Genomic DNA, 23001 nt, shown 5'->3' with positions numbered 1-23001 from the left:
AAATAGAGTGAGTTACTTTTCTAATTTATATCTTGATTCCCATCTAACAACCATTCTACCTATAAGAAATGGAGACAGAATTAAAGGTATCCACAATATTAGACATGTTTTCATCAAGATTTAATAGTGTCAGCCAGCATAATTCAGGATAGATCTTACTCAAGTGACAGCATTCTCTTCACCCCTTCAGCCAACACCTTAAGCAACACCATGCCCCTACCCAAAAATAATGCCTTTAATTAACTAGATTGCTGCTGCTGCTGCTGATGCTGATGATTACATACTGCAATTTGCTTTTTGTAGCTGTAGATTTTAGTAAAGAAAGATCCAGATCATGGTTTGCGTGCACATTTTATGAGCAGCTTTGCATTTACATGCAGTTACATGTGATGTTAAACTGTGATTGAGTGTTAGAGCATGCGTTCTTAACTCTTGCCTGCCACATATTTTCTACCAAAAAAAACTATTAACATCATATTATAACGCTCCCATCTGTGCTAAGTTACCAAGTGCTGAATCTTGACCAACATACTATCAGTACTGGTACATTCAAATACAAACCAGACAATTGCATATGCATGCCAATTTGTACTTCTACAGAACAGTGCAAAACACAAAACTCATTCCTGAGACTACTCAGTCATTAGTCCCTTCATAACCTTGTGATTTTCATCACTTTAAATGTCACATTTTACTTATCTTATCATTCATTTGGACAATATTATCTTACAACAGGAAAATGTGTGATATATCTACAGCAAGATGTATTGTGATTCAACAATATCAGCAACACAAGACACATGAACATACAATATGTGCTCATTTGGTCAAGAAAAAAAAAAAGATATATGGCATTCATTCAGTGGAATTTTTAGCTGCGCATAATTTAAATGCTTGGTTCTTAAAATAACCTGACACGAGTGCTAATAGAAATTTAAGAGCTCTTTAAACAGATTTGTACAACATGACAAACCTTTGCGGGCATGTTAATTCCTTCTGTCGGCAGTCAAAGACTGTCCTGTAGCGCTTAAGATGAGGTCCTTTGCTTGAATGCTTTTGAAATAAAAGTCAAGTGCAAAATGAAAAGGCTTTTAGTTTCTTGAATGTTTTCTGTTGTTTTCTGCAGAGTGCTTGATTAAACAGAGCGTGTCTCAATCTCGATCTTCTCCTCAGACTGCGATGATTCTACTTCCTGGTGGCTGATGTTTGGCCGAACCGTCACGAGTGGACCGCCGCCGTAGATTGAGTGGAGGAAGTTCCACGTCTCCTCGGAGATCTGCCCCGAGTCCGCTCCTGCAGGGTCAAACACACAATTAAATATCACGTATACATGCATAGTGCAAGAAAATACTATACTCCTCAGAGGCTATGAGAGAGCAGTTCTAACAAAAAAGTTGTATTTAGCCACCCTATTTACATTTTTTTCTAGTTTAGTTTATGTCACGTTTCCTAAAATGCATGAACAAAAATACAATCCAACATCTTTTTTACATTAAATGAACAAGCATAAAAGTAGAGACATAATAATACAATATGATAATGATAATAATGGTACCTTGTTTAAGTGTTAAATGTCCATTCTTGTTTACTGTAATCTTGGAATTGTCAATGGGTCCCGGTGGATCTTAAAGAGGAAGAAAGATAATTAGTTGTCATGATTATAAACAGCAGTAATATGCATGCCTATTTTTCAGAGAGATTTTCTCCATTCTAATTGTTTCAAAGAGCAATGATGTGAAAATGTCAAATGTTTTTGTCACACTATGAAAAGCAATCTCGACTCCCCACTTGCTACTATGAGAAAACAAATATTAGAGGAGCAGAAGTCAGAGGCAAAAAAAGACATTTGCAGAGGTGCCAAATGTAACCTGTTATAAATAGATGTGACAATACAAAGCAAAAGGGAGCAAAAAAAATTAGATCGAGTGCAAGGAAATAAAATATATTTTGACGCTTCCTTTTTGCTCTAGCGGGAGGGAAACTTGACTCGGGGGACTAAAGCAGACTCTTTGAAGATAAATCAAGAGAAGAAATGGGACTTCACAGTTTCTTTTGAACATGAGAAGCTTTTGGAAACAAGAAAATGTGTATCTCCCATATAAAACAGCTCATTTCCCAGGTTCTCCTATCCATGTAAATAAACAGACCTGACATAAAATTTCTTTTGAAATGGAAATTAACATCAAACAAAAATCACAGCAGCTTTGCTATCAACAGATATGAGTCACAACAGCAGAGGGGGAAACATTTAGCCTTTTAATCAAACATTTAACAGGACTGGGGGTGGAAAGGCAAGTATTCTGTCCAATTACCATTGTCTTTTCCTTTGACAAAGCCCTCCCACTCACGAAACCACTGCATGCTGATGCAGTATATGACCACCGGAGACTCCTCCTCCTGGAACGCCTTGTTCAGCTGAAGAGGAGAGGAGGGAGAGAGAGAGAGAGAGAGAAATGGAGGAGGAGTGAGCAGTAGAGTCAGGAGGGAGGAGAAAGGACGCAAAGGGATGGGGTGGGGAAACAGGAGGGGTGAGGCAAAAAAAATAAGTGAGGATGAAAGGATTGAGAGGAGATGGAAAAATAATCAATTCTCTCCGGTAGTTATTTCAATTAAAACAGAGTCTTAATGCTACACTGCACCAATTCCATCTTTCTTGGAAACTACACAATCCCTGATCCCCTTGTTATCTTACTGAAGCTCTCTCTTTCACTCACACACACACACACACACACACACACACACACACACACACACACACACACACACACACACACACACACACACACACACACACACACACACACACACACACACACACACACACATCTATCTCTCCTTCTGAACAGCCATTGTGTGAGTGAACAGACTGAGCAGGCAATAAAAGCTGCATCTGTCCCAATGAGGCATACATTAGTGATGAGGCTTTCATCGGGCTCACACCTCTCATCTCCTGCTGGGATGAAGAGCTCCAACACGTGCAGCCTATGAACTGGTTCAATAGACTGGAGAATAGGCCTATACACTCTCACTGACACACAATGCGGACTAAAGCTCCATATCCAGCTGGTGTACGCAGCGTTTGACAAAAAAATAAAAAATTACCCTGACGAACATGTCCAGCTCTGATTTGCGCCGTTTCTCCTGTTTTTCTATTTCAATCTGGCACGTGTGGCAAACATACAGGTGGTTGACGGCTGGTCCTCCGCCGTACCTGCAGGTAGAAGTCCACATTGACTCACACTGAAGAAATATTAACTCTACAAAAAAGAAGTTATACTCCAACTAACCTCCTCATTACTCAATCAGAGTTGGCCCTGTTTACTGTATGTACCTGCTGTAAAGGTGATCCCACACGGTCTGTGGCAGCATTACTACCAGGTCATCGATGAACGTTGCTTTGTTGGGGGGCACACCTGACGAAACACATTGAAACATCCATCAGACATTAACAGGGTAACATTTTAAAAGGTGACTATTATTATGTGTCTATTATAATGTTGAATAAACAATAAAGAAGCTGGCAGAAAGATGCACAAATACATCAAAACACAAAATTGCTCTAACCCTTACTATCTTATATGTTACCGTTTAATATCCCAGTCCCACAACTGATTTTAATCTCATGTTTTGCTTTTTCATGGGAAACATTTGGGATAGTTTCACCTCTTCTAGCTTTAAAAAAATTCTTATAATGAAACAATCCAAGAACAAACGATCACTCTCATATTCAAACCCAAAAGTCTGTGAATGGGAATCACAAGCTCACACTGTGCCTCATTTTAAAGGGTCACAAGGTAGAAATACTTGGGGCCTCTATATTAGAGGACAAATTGTTTCTTCTTGAAAATGTACAGACCTCAACCTATTTATGGCTGTTTATTCGAAAAATTCTCTCCTGGGGAAACATGCTGCCATGGCCCCTAATAAAGGCTTTGCATGCCTAAATATATATATTTCTGACGCCATCGGCTATGAACAGGAAAGTGCAAATGAATGGGGACACTTTCGGATTTGCCCTGAAAATTAAACAACAGGCAGGACTGCTGCAACACAATCATGATTCCACTGCAGTGATATCTGCATAGTGGAATCATGGTATGACTGAACCATTTTCAAAACATTTCGAATTATGATTATTTTGACTCATATTGTAATTGCAATTTGTTTCGTGATATTACAGGGAATGATCATTTTTCATCTAATTTTCATTGGAAAAACATTAAGATGATCATGGTGTGATTTTTGCAGGGATCTGTATCAAACTATGATGTTTTCTTAAGTCTGTAGAATATGATGTGTAGGCCAGGCAGCATGACAATATTTAATTTAAAATGATGTTTTAACTTGAACAAATATTGCACCTCCTTTAAAAATTACATTAGGCCCTAATGCGATTTTGACTAAATTCTGATTAATTGTGCAGCTCTAACTAATTGTCAGTTATTACGTGCTCCTGTAGGTGCTTGTTTACAGAATAAAACACATTCTCTGCTGCCACCGTATTCTAACAGCTTTTTCAAAAAGAATAATCCTATTTCATATCCAATTCCATAATTTCCAGCGCTCTCTGAATAGAGTGCAGAAAAGAAAGCAGCATGATTGGCACAAAAGCCTTTTATAATTCGTCCCTCTTCTGTGCTAGAACGAGAGAGGAGGATCATCGGCTCAAAGAGATGTAAAACCCCCTTTTTGAAGTCTGCTGTGTTGTGAAGGGAATACTCTGCAGTCTTTGTCAAACTCTAAAATCCACAGCAAAGGATGAAAGCAAAGGCTCTGTTGCGAGAAGGGCAGAGCACTTTTTTTCTCCTTCCTAAACGCTTGTGTATAGAGCAGGAGGAGAAAAAAAAAAAGGGTCCCTGTTCGGGGACAGTTTCCCCTCTGAGCGGTTTCAGTACGACGATGACACGCACCTCCATGCAAACACAGGAAGTCGTCGTTGGAAATGGGCCCCGGCTCAGCAAAGGTCTTGAACTTGTTAAGCCACTGGCGGGAGATGTAGAACTGCAGAAGGCTGGGCTCCATCATGTTGAACAAACCCGACACCCTCCTGCGTTCTTTCAGTGCATCCTCGTTGCTCTTTCTGGGACACGAACAGACCCACAGATTAATCACTGCTGCAATTGAGTGATCAAAAGTGAGATGAAAGTTATGAATATCAAAGCAGCGCAGTGAAATGTTACACAGATCAAAAGGGTTCTTGTTCTGTCTGAGTTTAACGACTGACGTGTGTTGGCTTACTTATAGAAGAGCACATAGGCCTCAGCGTTCTGGACACAGGATTCAGATACCTCGGTCACACTTTGGTCGTCAAATTCATACCAAAGATTGTTCACATCATTCCTGCAGTACGCTATGTAGTGGCCACCTGGGATCAGACGGGGGGGGGATGCGTTAGAGCAGCATTGATAAACCTAACAAGTACATGTGAAATTTGTCTACAGGCCAATGAATGCAGGACACTTCTATGTGCCAACTGAAGGCTGGATGCCCGAGTATGAGCAGAAAGAGGAGTGACTGTGCCCACTCACTGCTGGCAGTGCCGTGGTGACAGATGACTGACAGCAGGTCATAGTTGGTGGTCTGGGCGGAGCCGTCTTTGGCCAGGAAAGGCTGCAGGTCCAGGCCCTCAAGGGGGAAGGAGACGTGGGTGCTTATTTTGGTGGAGAACATCAGTTCGTGCCTGAAGCGCTTCAAATGGACACACAGGATCTGGAGCAGAGAAAAAACATTTTGATTTAGAAATCCTGTGTGCGAAGACTAAAGGGAAACATACATGACATGAGGAGATGTCCGTTTACCTCTGGCAAACTTTGCATTTTACAAAATTTGACTCCGTTTCGTAATCTAAGAGGAAAAAAAAAGAAGAAGGGCATTTATTCATTTTTAATTCTTGTTATTTAGGATTACAAACACTTGCATCCTGCAAAGAAACAAACATCACTGTTGTAACAAACAAAGTCAGAATTAGGCACTCACTTCTTGCATTTTTCACAGCTGTACATGTTGTCCCCTAGAAAACAACAAGCACACAGTTACTGAGACATCAATCTCAATGTTTGTGCTGATAGAACACATATTCCGCCCACTTCCTCACCCTTCAGTTCATCTCTGGCAAAGAAAGCTGCAAGACAATCTTGTAGCGTAACCACTGGACCCCAGAACCAACTACAAATAGAACAAACAGAGGGGTGAGTTTTACACACACAAAGAGTAAGGTAAACAGCCACTTGAGGTAGACTGTGGAGTGCAAACAACAAGTGTACATATTGGAGTGCCTTGAAGGCCGCATGGTTACAGGGCATGCCATATAATAGCAACCTATTCTGGGTTTGATTCTATCCTTGGGACCTTTTGTTGCATGTCCAAAAATGCCAAAAGAAACAACTATAATGATCATATTATAAAACACACCTCTTTATGTATTCCATGACAAATGCAATCCAGCCCTGCGGTGCATAAGCTTCACCACAAGAGCCAGCTTTAACCAGGGAGGTCTGGTGGGTGGCGGAGTGGAGCTTGGCCAGGTCTTCCTTGCCTGGAATGGGCAACGAAATATCCTGGAAGTTCTCCAGGGTCACAGACACCTGACAGCAACAGAACACACGGACAGTTGAGCCTCTACTCTGGTCACATTTCAATCCTATTTATTCTTTTAACATGGCTTAGTCAGGAACTATCATTTTGTAGCAAAACGTTTTTTCTTGTTACAGCAAAAATATCACAATATGTGACATTAGGAACCTTGAAATTAAATGACACATTTGACACGTTATCTAGTGGTCTCCTGCTTCCGTCCCTCTTAGCAATCCCATATGATGTCCACACTAACCCGATCACAGGTGAGGCACTGCACTGAGCTGACAATGGTCCCATCAAACACATCTGAGATGACACTGCGGTATTTCCTCTGACGCTTGCTCTTTGTTGGGGAGAATGTGGTCACTGCTGGATGAAGACAGAGAGAGAGAGCGAAATGTGAGAACAGTGTTTTACAGTATGAGCGCAAAGATAGACACATGATATAACTCCCTTACTGAAACCCTGACTTTTTAAGGATCTGGATAAGAATATGGCTGTCTCTGATTACGCAGAAGTACCTTTCTTGTGTGCAGGGTTTAGGCTGGGCCAGCCCGAAGCGGCTTTGGGCGGGCTGCAGGACATTTTGGGAATGTGTCCTTCCATCGGGACTGGACTCTGTGGTCGTGTGGAGTTGGACATTTGGATGTCCGGGAAGGAGTCTGGGAGAGAGCAGGTCAAATATAAGATCATTTTAATACCATGAATTTAATGCTGAATATCAGAAAGTCAAGTAGATAGATGGATAAACTTATACATGACGCCTCATCTCCTTCAAATTACCCGATGATCTTCCTTGAACCTTGATGGCTCCCTGGCTGCTGATAATGGGCATGGTTTCAGTGGTGGTGTCAACGTCTTTGTCCATGTCCACTCCAGTGCTTCCACCCATGACACCGTTAACTCCAGAGCGGTAAAGGTCATTGATCATGTTCTTCTCCTTCTGCCAGTCCCTGTTGGAATGGATATCATTTTCCTCAGGGATCAGCATCTCGGCCTCGTTGGTGTCCTCCATCATCACGTTACCGCCATGCGCCTCATTATCGGCCCGCTCGCTGCTGCCGCAGGACTCGCACGACTGGAAGTCGTTGTCTGACTGACTGCGCCTGTCCTCCTCGGGGCCGTGGTCCACGGTGATGCCGTTGGACTGGTCGTAGGGCTCCGGCAGCGTCTCCTTCAGCTCCTCGTGGAGTTGATCCATCAAGCAGCGCAGAAACTCCTGAGAGTCCTGGAGGCCGATTGGGAATAATAACAAGTAATGTCAGCTGAGCTAGAAAATGAGTTCTAGCTGAGAACATTTTACTGTTTTTTTGCAGTTATTTTGGTCACAGTAGTCTGTGAAAGAAAAATCTAACAATTTTTCATCTCTGAAAAGAACATTGAAATTTAATGCAGCACTAATTCTTCCAGCAAAGCTTTCCGTAAACAATTTTTTTTGTTCCTAATTACAAACAACAATCACAAGATGCCTTGTTTATCCCAATTCTGCATCACAAAATCTGAAACCAAATGCTCATGAATGCGTAGTCAAACTTAATGAACCTCAGACATCTAATCTCCCTCAAGCCAAATTAACTCTCCTCTCCCAGAAACTGGAATGTTAACTTCATTCATAGCGATGCTGATTCCAAGGGCGTGCAGCCCAGAATGGCATGACAAATGAATATTCCTCAGCTAACTCCTCTAAGCAAACACTGGCAAGCCAAGATTTTATCATTTCCACACTCTCATGTCCCATATTTACAGACACTGGACAAAGTAAAACGCTTTGGAAATCCTTTATATTATATACACTTATCTTTTCTTTCAAGCACCGCCTAGAATCAAATCAAGCTATTTACCTTTAGTTTGATAGTTAGGTTTAATGTGTGCATTTGCATGTGAATGTCTGAGAGAGTAATTGAAAGGCAAAGGATTCTGCTTATCTGGCTGAGTGATTTGAGCTGCTAATGTAATTTCTATAAAGGAACAAGCAGGGAGGGATATGGAGTGGAAGAGAAAAGGAAGAGACTGTATACGATCTGGGACAACTTCATATTCCGTGCATCCAACCTATAATAATCCCAGCTCATCACAAATTCATTTTACAAGGATTCATTTCAGTTCAAAGCATAATCCATGTTTTATATTCATCTTTACTGCATATTATTCTCATTATTTGCAAGGCACAAAGGTAAAAGCAAAAAATCCACCCGTTTAAGTCGCAACAACTGGTCGCAAATATACTGCTGAATTTGTCTCCAACAGTGAAGAAGAGTGCCTTCATCTTTTATTTATGATGAATCTGTGCACATGCACTGAAATTGCACATTTATTTCACCATCTGCAATGACCCACCTGCTGAGAATATCCTCTGAACATGGGGTTTATGGCTTTGATCCCCTGGAACAAGTTGGTTGGGACCACGTAGGAAGGTCTGCAATGTGACAAAACACAGCATGCTTTACAAGTATTGTAATAGGCAATATCACAATAAAGAGCTGCAGGGTTGATGATGTATTTTTGTAGGCTAACCTTGAAGTTAGCATCCCAAACAAGAAGTCAATGGGATTTTCCCACAGAATTTTAGATTATTGCTAACAAATAAGCTCTGTGGCATCACAAGTTTATGACATTACATGTTTTGTTCGGCAAGATAATCTTCACAAATGAACACCACTTTTGTAAACAAACTAGATCCCGGTCACATGACTTCACGTCACCACCACTAAGCTAACTAGTCTCATTTAGGAGTTTCATTTGGGAACTATGGTTGAAAAAAGAAACTGCCCACGACAAGATTTGTGTGTTATCTTGAGTAAACAGGTCATGATTTCTGGAAAGAGACATTACGGTTGAGCTTTTCAAATACATTTTTTGGGTACTTGAGCTCCACAAGCCGAGTGCCATATAATTCAATGATATTTCATAGAAGGCAGACATCTCTACAGCCAATATCTCCAAAACTAAAAAACTCACATGGAAAAAAACCTAGACTGATAAATAGCAATACAGGTAAGAGGAACAATAGGTATTTTTGAATTTGGGGTGAATTCCCTCTTTAAAAAGTTCTCCAGTGGAATATTAAATGACATATTTTATGTCGTAGAACAAAATGTTAAAATCTCTTAAGCTCGTGTTTACCACAGACTTTATTTCAGACATCTAACCAAAAACCCAGTTTGGATCTGGAAGTGAATAATGTCAACTCATTTCTGGGTTTTAAGACTCATTCCTACAGGATGCTATAAAGTGATGTGTTATATAGAGTCTGACATTAAGACTAGCTGCTACTGAAATGTGATTCAAGTTTGACTCTGGACGTTGAGTTAAACGTCAAAGCACTAAAGCTCTGCAGTCATATTCCAAACATTGCTTTGGGGCAAACAACGATTAAAAAAGTGACACATACCTGTTCTTGTGCCACAGGTCTGACACTAGCTTCTGGTAGCTTTTGCAGAGTGCAGGTTTCTTGTCCGTCCTCACCATGCCACCACATTCAAGAAAGAATTGTGTCAAGGGCGGGCTGCAGTGGAAAAAGGGATACATATATTTAAGAAATATTATGTGGACACCAAACAAGCTTAACTGAATATCTGTCCGTCACCAGATTGATTAAGATTACCATAAAGCTTGCAATGCTGTGGCTTACTCTCACAAACCTCGATATAATCCTCAATAATTCTAAGAGAAGCAGATATAGTTCAGAGAAGTACCAGATAATGTAATGTAATTATAATCTGTTATGTTTGCAAATACCTTATGATCTGCTAATCATCTTCTGTTAAGTATGCTTTTGATTTTACAATCATATAGGTCACTCACAGCAGAAAATGTCTAATATGAAAGGAAATACAGAGCAGCTTTAGTTCTGCATTTCAATATAAAACTGTCTTCTGCCTCTATTTTTGTTTCAATAAATCCATATTTCACTCCAAGAGTAAAATCATAAATTCCCTAGAGGTACTGGCTCATGCAAGAAAAATCCACACACAGCTGAAAGTTGAAGGACATGGGAAATAGCTAAAAAGAAAAACAGCTGAAGGTTTTGTTTTTTTATCTGAAGGATACAGAGTGTACAGGAATTTGGGAGAAAGAGACCAACTAGAGAATGAATAAGGCAAGGAGCGTTCCCTTTCATTGGTAGGAGAAAAGCCTTTCGAACTGAATAATGACCCGACGGTAACTAATAGAAACAGCGCTCACACAAACATACATCAAAGGAAAGTTTCAGAAAAGTTCCCTCCTCTTCCGCTGCTGCGTGACTCAGTTCCTCCTATTTTTGGAACGTGATTTAGATTGCAAATTTTGACCCACTTCCTTTTCCCATTTTGGCTTGTATCCAGACTAGGCCATGATCAGTTTCATTTAAAAATTTACTTGGGGGGGTAGATAGTATTAGAGAGGAAGAAAGGGTTCGCTGTGATTTTCTGTTCCATGAAAAATGGAATGAAAAGATACATTTACAAAGTAAGTAATAACACAGCCTCAGGCTCTGCAGTGGAGCCCTAATTTGAGTGACCAATTTTATCATAAAGAATAAATCAGAAGGATTCATAAACAATAAAAAAAAACGCAGCAGACTTGGAATGAAACCATAAGTAAGTACAGTTTCATGTCTCATAAAAAAGAAAAGAAAAAGGGAAAGAAGGAAGAGAAGGTTGAGGGTCTTTTGTAACAGAAGAGCCTACAGGGAACTACAAACGGCCATTTCTGGCGTCTTAAATGGTGCACTGCAGCACTTTTCACTAAATTGTCACTTTCCAAAATGAGTGTAGCCATGGTTGTTTTTTTTCAGTCAACAAGAACCGGACAAGCAGTGAATAAAACAGCAAATGGCTACTTAAAAAAAAAACGTGTTGAAAGTGTGAGTAGTGAGTGGAAAGTAACATGAAGTAACACCAGAGAGCATGCACAGTCAGCGAGGTCTCACCAGTTCGACAGGGCCTGGAGGGCAGCGTTCATGTAGCAGGTGTTGCCTATGTTCTTCAGCCCCGTCAGGCCTGAGGGAGACAGAGCACACCGAAGAAATTAAAACAAGCCGCTCATTAAATGCTTGTAAATTATTATGGCAGCCAGAAAGCCTGTACAATTTAAAAAACACCCTCATTCCATATCTAAGATTAAAATCTTACAGCAGAAGCAGAAAAGATGTCCGCCGGTGTATTTTAAAAACTTTTTCTAGGATTTCTAAGCAGATTTATGGTGTTAATTCGCAATGGACATTGGAGGTAATAACCTTGGAAAGTGTAAGCCACACTGACTCAAAACATACTGAATGAGTATTACGTCTTTGTGTTCAGATTTAAAGTTCTGAATCGGGGCAATCGGGTTAAAGTATCTTAAATGCCTAACAGTTCGTAAACATCAGATCCTATGTGACGAGCCACAGCCTTTAGTCTTACAAAGCCTATGTACTTCCACTCTTGATCTCATGATCAATATTATAAATAACCGAAGCAGTAACTGGGGCCAGCGCCTGAGCTTCACCACATGAGGTTTCAACATAACATATTCCATTTGGTGGAGCTTGTGTGTCTCTCACAGCACTGAGTGAAATCATTATTTGCATTGTTTAGTCCAGAGGGACTGAAGCACTCAGCAATGAAGTACTGGGCTGAATTTACACCAAATCAGGCGTTGCGAAACACGCCAGTCCTCCCATTCATTTGAAAGTGCGATGGGGACCTAAACAGATACAGTTGAAAAGTTGAAACAACCTTTGAGAAACGCAACGCTGCGTCACGCTGCGGTGACCTATCAACAGCGATAAATGGACCATTCAAATTAAATTAGCCATGTAAGTGACACACCTCCGCATAACCCTGCGCTGATCGCCGTAACGCCTGATTTCATGTGAATGAAACCCACTGACCTCAGGGGCCGTGTGGCTTTCTGTTGCCTATAGGTTTTGCGATACGTCTGCCACCGTCGGTGTCGGTCGGTTTAATGTGACAAATTAGTTTCAGATCAGTTCTTATTTTGGTTTTGAATGATGTTTTGGTTGTTGGCTGTAGTCTGTGTGGTGTGTTCGAGTACAAGTTGTAACAGAAGACTTGAGGCAAAGTGAGGTGTTCATCAGCCGTAGCACTTTAAAGTCAACTGATCTAATTAATTAAAATCAGATTCTGTGCTTTGAATTAAACTAACCGATGACTACTGAGCTCCTGTGTATTGAGGTTTAATTTCAAATCATCCATGCAATGCTCATTTTGTAATTTTTTCATATTTGCACTAAAAGCTGATAGACTAAAATTACTTTTTAGTCCCCTCACTGACTTCAAAAGTAAATGATTTAAATGAATAATACTGATAATCCTGGCAAGAAACCCATGTACTTGTTGACCTAAAAGCTGATATTGAACTGTAATAGACATTGTCTTTAGGGATTGCCCAACAGTACAATTGCAATATGAGTGGAATCTAGAAGTAGATTTCTGTGAATATAATGAGTCATTCCGTTTGCGTCAACAAGCACACTTCTTCCGTGTAAGCTGACCTCTGGCACGTAGTTCATCCTCCTCCTCCGTCTCCATGTCCAGGTCTTCACAGCCTCCATTAGGGGGCACTCTCAGAGAGGTTGGGCTCCCAGGGGCCCTGCTGTTATCCTGGAGAAACAACACAGCAGCACACACAGACCTTGTCATATAACTCTTATCTAGTAAATGAAAAACAGTTTTACTGATAATTCAACTGTCACTCCGGATACACTGGTGGACATTTGTTATCGTACAGCTCTGATAAGTGCGGCGGCAGAGCAACATAGAGTTGTGCAACGGAGCAAAAATGCAGTAAACATGCAATGTAAACAGGTTTATTCAGACAACATAGAATTTAAAAAACAAAACGTGATGCTGACTTTAATCTAAACTCGTGAATTTGAATTCATTTGAGTTTTCACATGCTGCTGCTTAATATCGAACCTGCTTTATAACTCAGCAATTACATAGAGCATGTGAGCTTTATAGAGACAATAAAACATGATGACAAACGGAGGTAAAGCTGGCGCTCACCTGTCCAGCATTCTGTGGAGATGGGAGGGGTTTGCTGTTGGCGTGGGAAGAGTGAGGGCCAAGTTTACGCTCCAGGAAAACCTCCTTGCCGCAGGCATAGCACCACACTCTGAGCGTGGTCAGGTTCACTGTGAGGTTGTGCCTCGTCTCCTGCACACAAAGTTGAGAAAGATTTTGTGAATAGACACATCGGGCTGTGTAAACAAAGAGAAACAAGAAGACAGCGTTAACATTTATCCAAGAAAAGCTGATCAAGCACATGTGCACTTTTCTTATCGACGAGGTGATTCTTAATCTTCGACACAATCATCACAATCATCTCCTTGGACAATCAACTGGGTTGTTTTTGCTCTTACATAATTAAGACAGGTGTGTCCGCTGGTGGCTAGGCCTGCATATTTCTAGGGTGTACAAACTAAACATTTATGGAAGATTCTGGCACAGCTACTGCAAGAGTCCAGATGAACAATGTGTTTTTCCTCAAGCACAATGCAAGTTTTCAGCCCAAATAAAGTATTGTCAGAACAAAGTAGTACAATTCTACTCGGATTTGTATTTTGATTTAACTATTGCAAGTATGTTCTCATTTTTGGTGCAATTGCCATTTACAATAATGTAGACAATGTATTAAGGCTGCAGTAAACAAGTAATATAATGTATATTACTCTCAATTAATTGTTTGGCCTATAAAGGTCAGACCATTTTTTTCAACTTTCTTGTTTCGTCTGACGAAAAGTCCAAAATCCCACGATATTAAGTTTATTAACACATAAGACAAAAAAAGAGGTATCCTCACAACTGCGAAGCTGGAACTCCGTCAGTTTTGGCCTTTGTGCTTGAAAAATGACTTAACAACATATGAAAAATATGAAAACAGAATCTCAAATACACTATAACTTTATATTTTCAAGATCTTGCACACCAGCTCTGAGCTGAATGTCTAGGGTTATAGATTTAGGTGGATGCAGGGGGCGGGTGTTGCTGCCCTGGAAACATGGACAAGTTCTGCTGACCCACTGCTGCTCCGACAAACATCAGCGGCCTGGCAGGTCGACAGGAGACTGAACGTGAGCAGGCAGCCAGCAGACCCTGCATTATTCATCAGGGATGCATTAGCCTGCACACAGCGGGGGCAGGGCAGTGCTGGCGGCGGGCAGGGGGGGGGGGGGCACACCAGACTGAACACGGCCATGAAACTCCTCATCTTAAATCATTTATGAAGCAAAGTATACCAGGTAGGGCATTAATAACAGGCTTGATTTATAAGGCTAAGAGGATGTTTTTGTCATCCCACATACTGTTTTGTATTCTAATGAACTGTTTGTAGCTTTCATACTGATCATTTGTCACGTTAATTAACTCCCTGTCTACTTAAATGTTCAACATCATAACTTCAAAAAAAAAAAACTTGTATTCGAGTGAAACAAATCCTTAGCGCTCCTTATGCACACACAGAAATAAAAATGATGTATGACCCTGTCTAATTGTGTCAGCAGCGAATATAAATACTTGTCCAAAATAGACACTCCAAGAACTTCATGATTGCTGCACCAGCTTAGATTCAACATCTGCTTCAGTGTTTTGTCTTCTGATTGAGATGGGGCAGGTTGATGTCATGTCTCGTCTCTGACCCTCAGCATTTAAGACACTAATGACTGTAATCAACAAGGAATAAAGAAACACCAACAGCAACTATTCTTCTCACGGTCATTCTCTCAGTCAATTTGCAAGTATTTGCACAAATGCATTTAAAACTGCTCAAGGACTGATCAACAAATCTGGTGTTTTCAGTCGAGTACTTGTAGCCCAACTGTTAGGCTGAGGTAACCTTCCAATCATTTATCTGCAATATGAAGAAAGATTTACAAAGTGTACCATTGTTTGAATTTGCTTCAGAAGTCCTTTTGATGCTTTATGATGATAGAAAAACGATGTCTAGGTAATACTAATTATGTGTCCCATTTTTTATACCAAAGGTACACACAGAAGTTGAGTTTCAACTTCAGAAATTAGCTGACCAAGCTGTAACTTGTGTCGCTCATATTTACTTGCAGTATAGTTTGACTGGCGGAGTCATCTGATCTGATCCATCAGGAGTCTTTGTCATTGGATAGTCAAGATATTGAATTGTTGCCCTCCCTATCAGGGCCTTCAAAGCACTAACTAAGCATGGTATTCATTCTTACAAGAAATAAAAATGGCTTCTGGGACAAACAAACACTGAAGGCGCTTGGTGAGCTGCACAGAGAGATGTCCTGGATAAGCTGACGGATATGAAATTCACTAGTGCTATCATTTTAAATCAGTCCTCTAATATTAAATCTCTTTGTTAGCACGCTGTGTATCTTTCATCTGTGTGGAGTGCACTACTTTTGTGGATGTTCGTGCTTGAATAGGCCCTTTCTGGACAATGGTTTGCGCAGCTATGCAGATACTTATTAAACGTTTGCTCTCATATTTCTCCGTCTCTGCTTCTAACCCCACTTGGCCCTGGCGTGCTGGAGGAAAAAGTCAACACTGGGAACTCCAGAGGCTGAGTGAAGCTTCAGAGCAGCTGGGAGGGGCCGATACTGTAACCATGGACCCGACAGTGAATCTCCTTCACTTCCCAGAAGAACGGTTATTAATAATGGATTAATCCCCTGCTGAAATTGCACTGAAAGTGGAGGTGTAGGCAGACAGAGCTGGCTTGATGGTTTTTAACAATGCGTGCACTTCAAAAAGCTAAAAGGACGCTCGTGCTGGTTCTTAGATCATGGAGACAAATGTTAAAAATAAAGTATTGCTGGAGGCAGTTTTTATTCCAAGTCATGGCTCCTGGGACTCTGGAGTGGTATTCCTGTCATGTCCTACCATCTGTGCCTCCTCTGCCTCTCTACTTAGACCCCCCCTCCTCTTTCGCTGACATCTTTTTTTTAAGTTCAGCATCACAGTAAAGACTTTTAGACGTCCTCCCTTTCAGTCACATCCCTTCTTTACCCCAAAAGGCATCAGTAAGCGGGGAGCTCTCACCTGCGAGTGCACGGTGCTGTGGTCGGTGTGAGATTCTCCACAGCCTACATATGCACAGCCATTCTGGGGAGAAAAACAAACAGAGGGTGTGGCAATCAAAAAGAGAACTCATGCTTCAGGCGAGAAAGAAAAGTCTACATCAAACATTTTTTTCTTATTTTTGCAGGTGAGCAGTGTCTTACTTCCAAACATGCCCACAAATTTGGTCCTCCAACTTTACAATCTTGGCACTGGCCCTAGATAAAAAAAATAAAATAAAAAAAAAGATAGTTAGTCACATGTTTTAAAATGAAAGTCACATGTTTTAAAATGAAACTCAGCTACATGGAAGCAAAGGTCAAAAACAGACTTAGTAAAGTGATATAATGTTATTCAGGGTTCCTGCAGGTCATCTGAAGGTCAGTTTAAATAAGACTTTGGATTCCTTTTTAATACCACATAGAATGTAATTTAATGCCCGTTTCATGGTCAGACTGAGCAAAGAATGAAAGTATGATGGAAACAGATAATCAAATTAGTTTGACCTGGACCCAGACAAGTGGCCTAAAATGGAAGGATTGATTAACCAATGAAATATGATACAGGTCTGATGGTGCTGACTGAAACTCCACTTAACAGGAATGAACAGCCTCCTGCAGACACGGTCGACTGTCAGGACAATCACACTTTCAGTTTATAGGTGAATCCCTACAGCCAGCAATCAGATACAAAAACATTTTATCACTAACATTACAGAGTACAGCAAGCAAGAGAAAATATTCTCCTTTACTAGACTTTTTTAAAAATCAATTTTAAGACTTTTTGACTTTGTTTTCTTGAGGAAACTGAATGAAATGCTTTTAAAGACTTTTCAAGATCTGCAAATACCCTGCTATTAAAAGATTTCAGAAAAAAGAGTGGTTGGAATTTTATGAGTAGGGCAGTGGAAAGGACCATGATGACTCACGTGGGATTTCTGAATGAGTTCCTCCTTGGTGATCTCCCCCACGCAGTCCAGGTGGGGGCAGTCACAGCCGGACGCCGGCAGCATCACTCAACCACAGGTCTGAGAGAGAGAGAGAGAGAGAGAGAGAGAGAGAGAGAGAGAGAGAGAGAGAGAGAGAGAGAGAGAGAGAGAGAGTTGGACGAAACACAGCAGTCAGTACACAACTTGCATTTCAAGTAGGCTTTATATAAAACCATGGAGGATTTCTTGTTTTAAAAGAATGTCTATCAACCACAGAGCTGATCCTTGATAGAGTAATAGGAGATGTATCCAAAGAACAGCACAAAGGAAAAGTATAAAAAAGTCAGGCTACTGAAACCGGATCGACTGCCACACAACATACGTTTTTTTCATGCCTGGATGACCTGACAAATTCCTCCTATTATCAAACACTGGCATGACAAGCAGCTCATGCCAAGCAGCTCACAAGCAGAGTCTGATTGTAGACATATTGTTTATCAGCATAGTCTTACATTCATGTAATAACTATAATGTTGCCTAACTTAATTTGGTGAAGCACATTGACGTAGCCATGAATGATTTCAGTGCTGATAATCGAGAAAAAACGCAGAGACACAGACAATTAGATGTATGAACAAGTTACAACAAATCTTCTGCAAACGAAGCACATGTTATTAAATTCTGCTAATCACCAAAGGTCAACCAGTGAATCTAAAAACATGCGCATCTTCAAGTCAACTCCATTGATTTTATTCCACTTCCCGTGACCGCAAGCTATAAAAAGGATGACCTACTCTGAGACAAGCTCTGCAAATATGAACTTTAGTCATGTGCTCTAATCAGCACTACTGACAGCAGCATTCAAAAAGATGATACCTCTGAAGGAATACATGGCCTGGAGCTGCAGAGGCAACACACTAAAGGAAGTAGCCCATTAGTGTTTACATATATGCTATAGTATCCTGATTATGTTTGAGTGTTTGTTGATTGTGCATGTTAACATCATATCCTGGTTTCACAAACCCAAATATGCCGAAAGAGACATGGATACCGCATGTTAGCACATTATCCAAGTTTCTGAACACTGCCTGGCCGGCATGTGTGCAGGTGCATCTTCAACATAATAGTAATTCTGTGAATTTGACTAGGGTTATAAACAATATGTTGACAATCAACACTCAGCCAGAAGGGATGAGTGGCAAAAATGTTAATGCACTAAAGGCACTCAACCACGATAATTATGTTCTATTGGCTCTGGCTGGTAGCCCTTTGTAAAGCAGAAAACATGAGTTGTTGTCCCTTTTAGTCCACAAAAGCTTGTCTCCAGGGCAGTAACTGGCACAAGTACAATACCACATCGTTTCTGGCAAGTACATTTTTATACAGCTGCCATTTAAACCTTTAAAAATGCAATGTGTAGGCCAACTTTGAACCAAGGTCTCTGTAATGCTGGACAAGAGTTTTCTCCCCCTTTTTTTACAGCGATGATCCATTCGCTGTGCTACCTTACCTGGCTGTTGCTTTAATACATTAAGAGTTAGAACTATGTTGACCTAGCTTTGTAACGTACTGAAAAAAATGTGTGTCACCCCAACAATCTTTTTCTAATTTGAGAGAAACCCTTCCAAACCTTGCATCAGATTTCCTTTGGTTGCTGGGAGATTTCTAGAGTAGTTTTTACATTTGTTCCAATCATAACATCACAAAGTCTCCTTGTAAAGCAAGCATGTGTCTCAGGGTGAGCAGAAAGGATTCATCTGATGTGGTAAATTATACAAGCAGGGTTTGATCAATGCTTGGTTTTAAGACTCATCCTCTCAGGGGGAACAAGGCAGTGAAATGAAAGAACATGTAAGGAAAGAAAACAGGAAATAAGAATGAGAAATTATAGTATATTGATAAAGCTATCAACCAGCAATTACTGCTGCTATTAATATTTCACTCTTTATCTATACGGTCTATAACTGCTATACTATAAAAAATATTGATCATAATGAGCAACTTCCTGTCTGAAAAAGGCCTCGTCAGACCTTAAACTTATGTCAATGTTTCTCTCACCTACAAGACACCAGATCATTGAACATGTGATAAGTTTGCTCATGCTCAAGGTGATAAATGTGTGGCCCTTTGTAAGAGGTTGCACATTGACATACAGGTTCTCGAGGAGTGTTCGGTTGTGCTTCATGTGATTCAGCACATTTAAACCACATCAACATGGTAAAAAAAAAACACATGTCGTGATTGTGACAGATTACATCAATCTTTTTCGGAGCTCAGATGCACAGCTTTGGCTAACCAACAAACATATACAACAGCTGATAAGACCAAATGTTTGTGAAAACACACACAAGACACCACACATGATATTTTGTATATGCATGGCTGATTATCTGTGTTAAATCAGGCGACCACAAATGCCGCTTGTTGACAGACACGAAACATATGACAAAAACATAAGCTGATCCTCAGTTCAATTCATATTCAGTCTTGTAAAAGTCAACATGCAGTTGTCCTCATCTAATCAAAGCTCATCAATTATGCAAACTGGCTTAAATAATTTATTTCAATTCATAAAAGGAAATCCAAACAAACTGATATGCCACAAGGTCATCTACAATTATATCTATACAAGGTGACTCTTACAATTGCCCTTAACTTTAGATGCACTCGTTCATTACATCAACTATACCTCCAACACAAATAAGTCACTATTTCAGCTAATACACATCACAGAAACTCCTATTAGCCTGGTGGTTTCACACTCAAGCCTTCTGCGGCTGTGCATGGCTCGTGGAGGAGAGAATAACAACATCCTTGCACCATCACAAACCATGACTTAACTTTGAACCTAAGCATATCCCAGCAGCTTTGACTCTGCACACAGGGGTGCTACAGTAAGGGTGGGGCAGGGAACATATACCCTACAGTTAACTAGTGCAACATTTAAAGTAACCTGACAGTACACAACATTGTAATTAACCAGCTTACAACTTGTTTCTAGCAGCAGGTGTGTTAGTAAATACAGATATGTGGCTTTGGCCTTGTCCACCTCTGAGCTGTCAGAGCAGGCGAGGCGTTGACAGCGTCACAAGCCGACTAGCCATCTCTCGCGGTTAGCAATTAGCATGTTAGCATGTGGGGTCAATAACTGGACATCAAAGTGATAATTCAGTTTGCAAGGCAGCCATAACACTTGGTATGACTGTGAAGGTACGCGGCGGATACATTTAGACACGTACTGTGATACTGGAGAGGGTTTGCTAGCTACTGATAACCATCTCGCTAATGACTATGCTAAAGCTAATGCTAGCCAGCTAGCGCTCCGGTGTTACATGATCACTGGTCACCCACAGCGGCTACACAGCGGCTAACTAGCCTCCAGGAATCACATCAGCCTCGTGTCTTACCTGGTAAACAAAGACACGACGTTTCCGGGGTAGATCCGACTGTACTTGGTGTTCAGTGTGACTTTAAAGGCATAGCTTTACTTTCCAAAAGGGGGGCCAATCCTTCACATTCACGATACCCGTCTCTGTCGCTCAGCGTGGTTGCTAACGTTACAGCTGGCTCCGCCCCTTTTCCGGTAAAAAAGAAAAAAATGACGTAAACTCTCCGCATCCTCCTGTAAACATTAGATTTTTAAAAATGTATGCATTTTTATATATTTTAACAGCATTATATTTGTATTGTATCAAAATTAGCCCAATTTAGCAAACATTAATTAGATTAAAATGTTGTCACCAAAAGCAATAAAATAAGATAAAATAAGATAATCCTTTATTAGTCCCGCAATTTACAGGATTACAGCAGCATAGGTTATAGTGCAAACAAGAGACATAGTAAAAGAAAAACAAGATACAAGAAAATAAAAACAAGTATTATAAATAAGCAATAAAAACAGACTGAAATATTATATGTACAGACAGAAAAACTATTATAATTATAATTGCACAGTGTATTTTATTGCAATGACATGCTCGCTGAGAGTCATGCGCAGTAGATATGTATCATATGTATCATTGTGACTCAGTTAAAAACCCTTATTGCTCCTATAAAATAATAACTTCCTCAATTAAGGATTGGTGAAAAGAATAAAGGCAACACACAGGGAACCCATCCCAAGCGCCATCTAGCGAGTTAAGTGCATTTTGTGAAAAAATGCACTCCACAAAATCATTTTTAAAGATTTGTTTTATTGAAAAATAAATAATGCTTATTTTACAGTGCAGTTGCAATATGTTAGGCACATAACGGTTCCATTCGGCACTGAAGAAAAAAAGGCTGCTTATAAAGATAAAAAATGATACACCGACTTGAATATATATGTTAATGTATGGCAAACATAATGACAGTAAACCTACAAAGGACTATGTTACATTGATACATATTTAGATTTATTTTTTTGCTTATTTATAGGCTGACTGAAGGAAAACATAGGTAAATAAAACATACGGTGGATGATATGGAAACAGTAATTACTTTAGTAATTAACAGTACTTCTAAAATGAACGGAGGCCCAAAAAAGGAAACAAACTGATGACTAGAGTGATAACAAAAAAACGTGAGACCACATGGTCAGTCATAATTATAAGATAGTGAGTCAAAATGATGACATAATGAGTCCAAATTTTGGTCTTACTACGCTAAGACAAATTAAAGACATTCTTTAATTCAATGAGGTAATTAGTCAAATTGTTGGCTCTTACATACAAAATTCATAATTTTGTATAGTCAAAGGTATGTATAAGATATGTCAGGATTAAACCTTTTTAAGTCAATTTGCCTTATCAAACATTTTTACATTAGTTACTTATTCATTATTTGTACTTTAAATATAATCATACATTTTGTATCTCATGATTTGACTTCAAAAGTGAACATTTTGACTTATAAGTGCCAAGAGTGTATCTATTTTCATCAAATCTAACAGCTCATTTTTTCCTTGTTCAAATTGGCCCCCATATTTATAGAAGTCAGAAAGTTATTATTTGGGATAAACCGATTGAGCTGTATCATCTCGTTTTTAATGGAGGCCCATCGACGTAATTAAAAGTAATAGAGGTAATAAAAGGAACCAATGTAACCAGTCGAGGCTTTAGGTCACTTTAGTCACTTAACCTTTTCATGCATAGACTCTACAGTGTGACAGATATTCAAATGTTGTTTTCTTGTATATGCATGGGTTTTGATGGCATAGTTGCACATCAGCCACTACAATAGCGCTCACTGTAGTGGCTGATGTGCAACTATGCCATCAAAACCCATGCATATACAAGAAAACAACATTTGAATAGCTGTCCACTATAGTGACCTCTATGCATGAAAGGGTTAAGGACCTATTGAGTGTTAATTTTTATTAAGTACAGTACCAGTCAAAAGTTTGGACACACCTTCTCATTCAATGTTTTTTCTTTATTTTTATTTTTATTTTTTTCTACATTGTAGATTAATATTGAAGACATCCAAACTATGAAG

At 39.9% G+C, this 23001-nt stretch overlaps 1 protein-coding gene across 1 annotated transcript; it reads right to left on the bottom strand.

Moving 5' to 3' along the window:
- Positions 1-119: 119 nt before the first annotated feature.
- On the bottom strand, positions 120-21088 carry usp33 (ubiquitin specific peptidase 33). The gene is made up of 24 exons (XM_054624102.1): positions 20934-21088; positions 17527-17625; positions 16763-16816; positions 16581-16643; positions 13569-13718; positions 13055-13163; positions 11489-11558; positions 9968-10081; positions 8914-8992; positions 7360-7804; positions 7098-7238; positions 6830-6945; positions 6412-6584; positions 6095-6165; positions 5977-6010; positions 5799-5844; positions 5529-5709; positions 5239-5365; positions 4911-5080; positions 3332-3413; positions 3103-3211; positions 2313-2415; positions 1556-1624; positions 120-1293 (listed from the first exon to the last, which is right to left on the bottom strand). The coding sequence occupies exons 2-24, from the start codon at positions 17608-17610 to the stop codon at positions 1136-1138; spliced, it is 2748 nt and encodes a 915-aa protein (XP_054480077.1). The 5' UTR covers positions 17611-17625; positions 20934-21088; the 3' UTR covers positions 120-1135.
- Positions 21089-23001: the final 1913 nt, after the last annotated feature.

Source organism: Anoplopoma fimbria, chromosome 3 (assembly GCF_027596085.1).
Source record: "Anoplopoma fimbria isolate UVic2021 breed Golden Eagle Sablefish chromosome 3, Afim_UVic_2022, whole genome shotgun sequence".
In the NCBI taxonomy this organism is placed as follows: Eukaryota; Metazoa; Chordata; class Actinopteri; order Perciformes; family Anoplopomatidae; genus Anoplopoma; species Anoplopoma fimbria.
Note: the sequence above shows the minus strand (reverse complement) of the source record. Positions and strands in the feature narration are given on the sequence as shown.

Coding starts and splice junctions, on each gene's coding strand:
- usp33 (XM_054624102.1), bottom strand. CDS start 17,610: ATGCTGCCGGCGTCCGGCTGTGACTGCCCCCACCTGGACTGCGTGGGG. Junction 5,845..5,976: donor AGCTGTGAAAAATGCAAGAA/GTGAGTGCCTAA, acceptor TTTTCCTCTTAG/ATTACGAAACGGAGTCAAAT. Junction 5,710..5,798: donor AAATGCAAAGTTTGCCAGAG/GTAAACGGACAT, acceptor TCTCTGCTCCAG/ATCCTGTGTGTCCATTTGAA.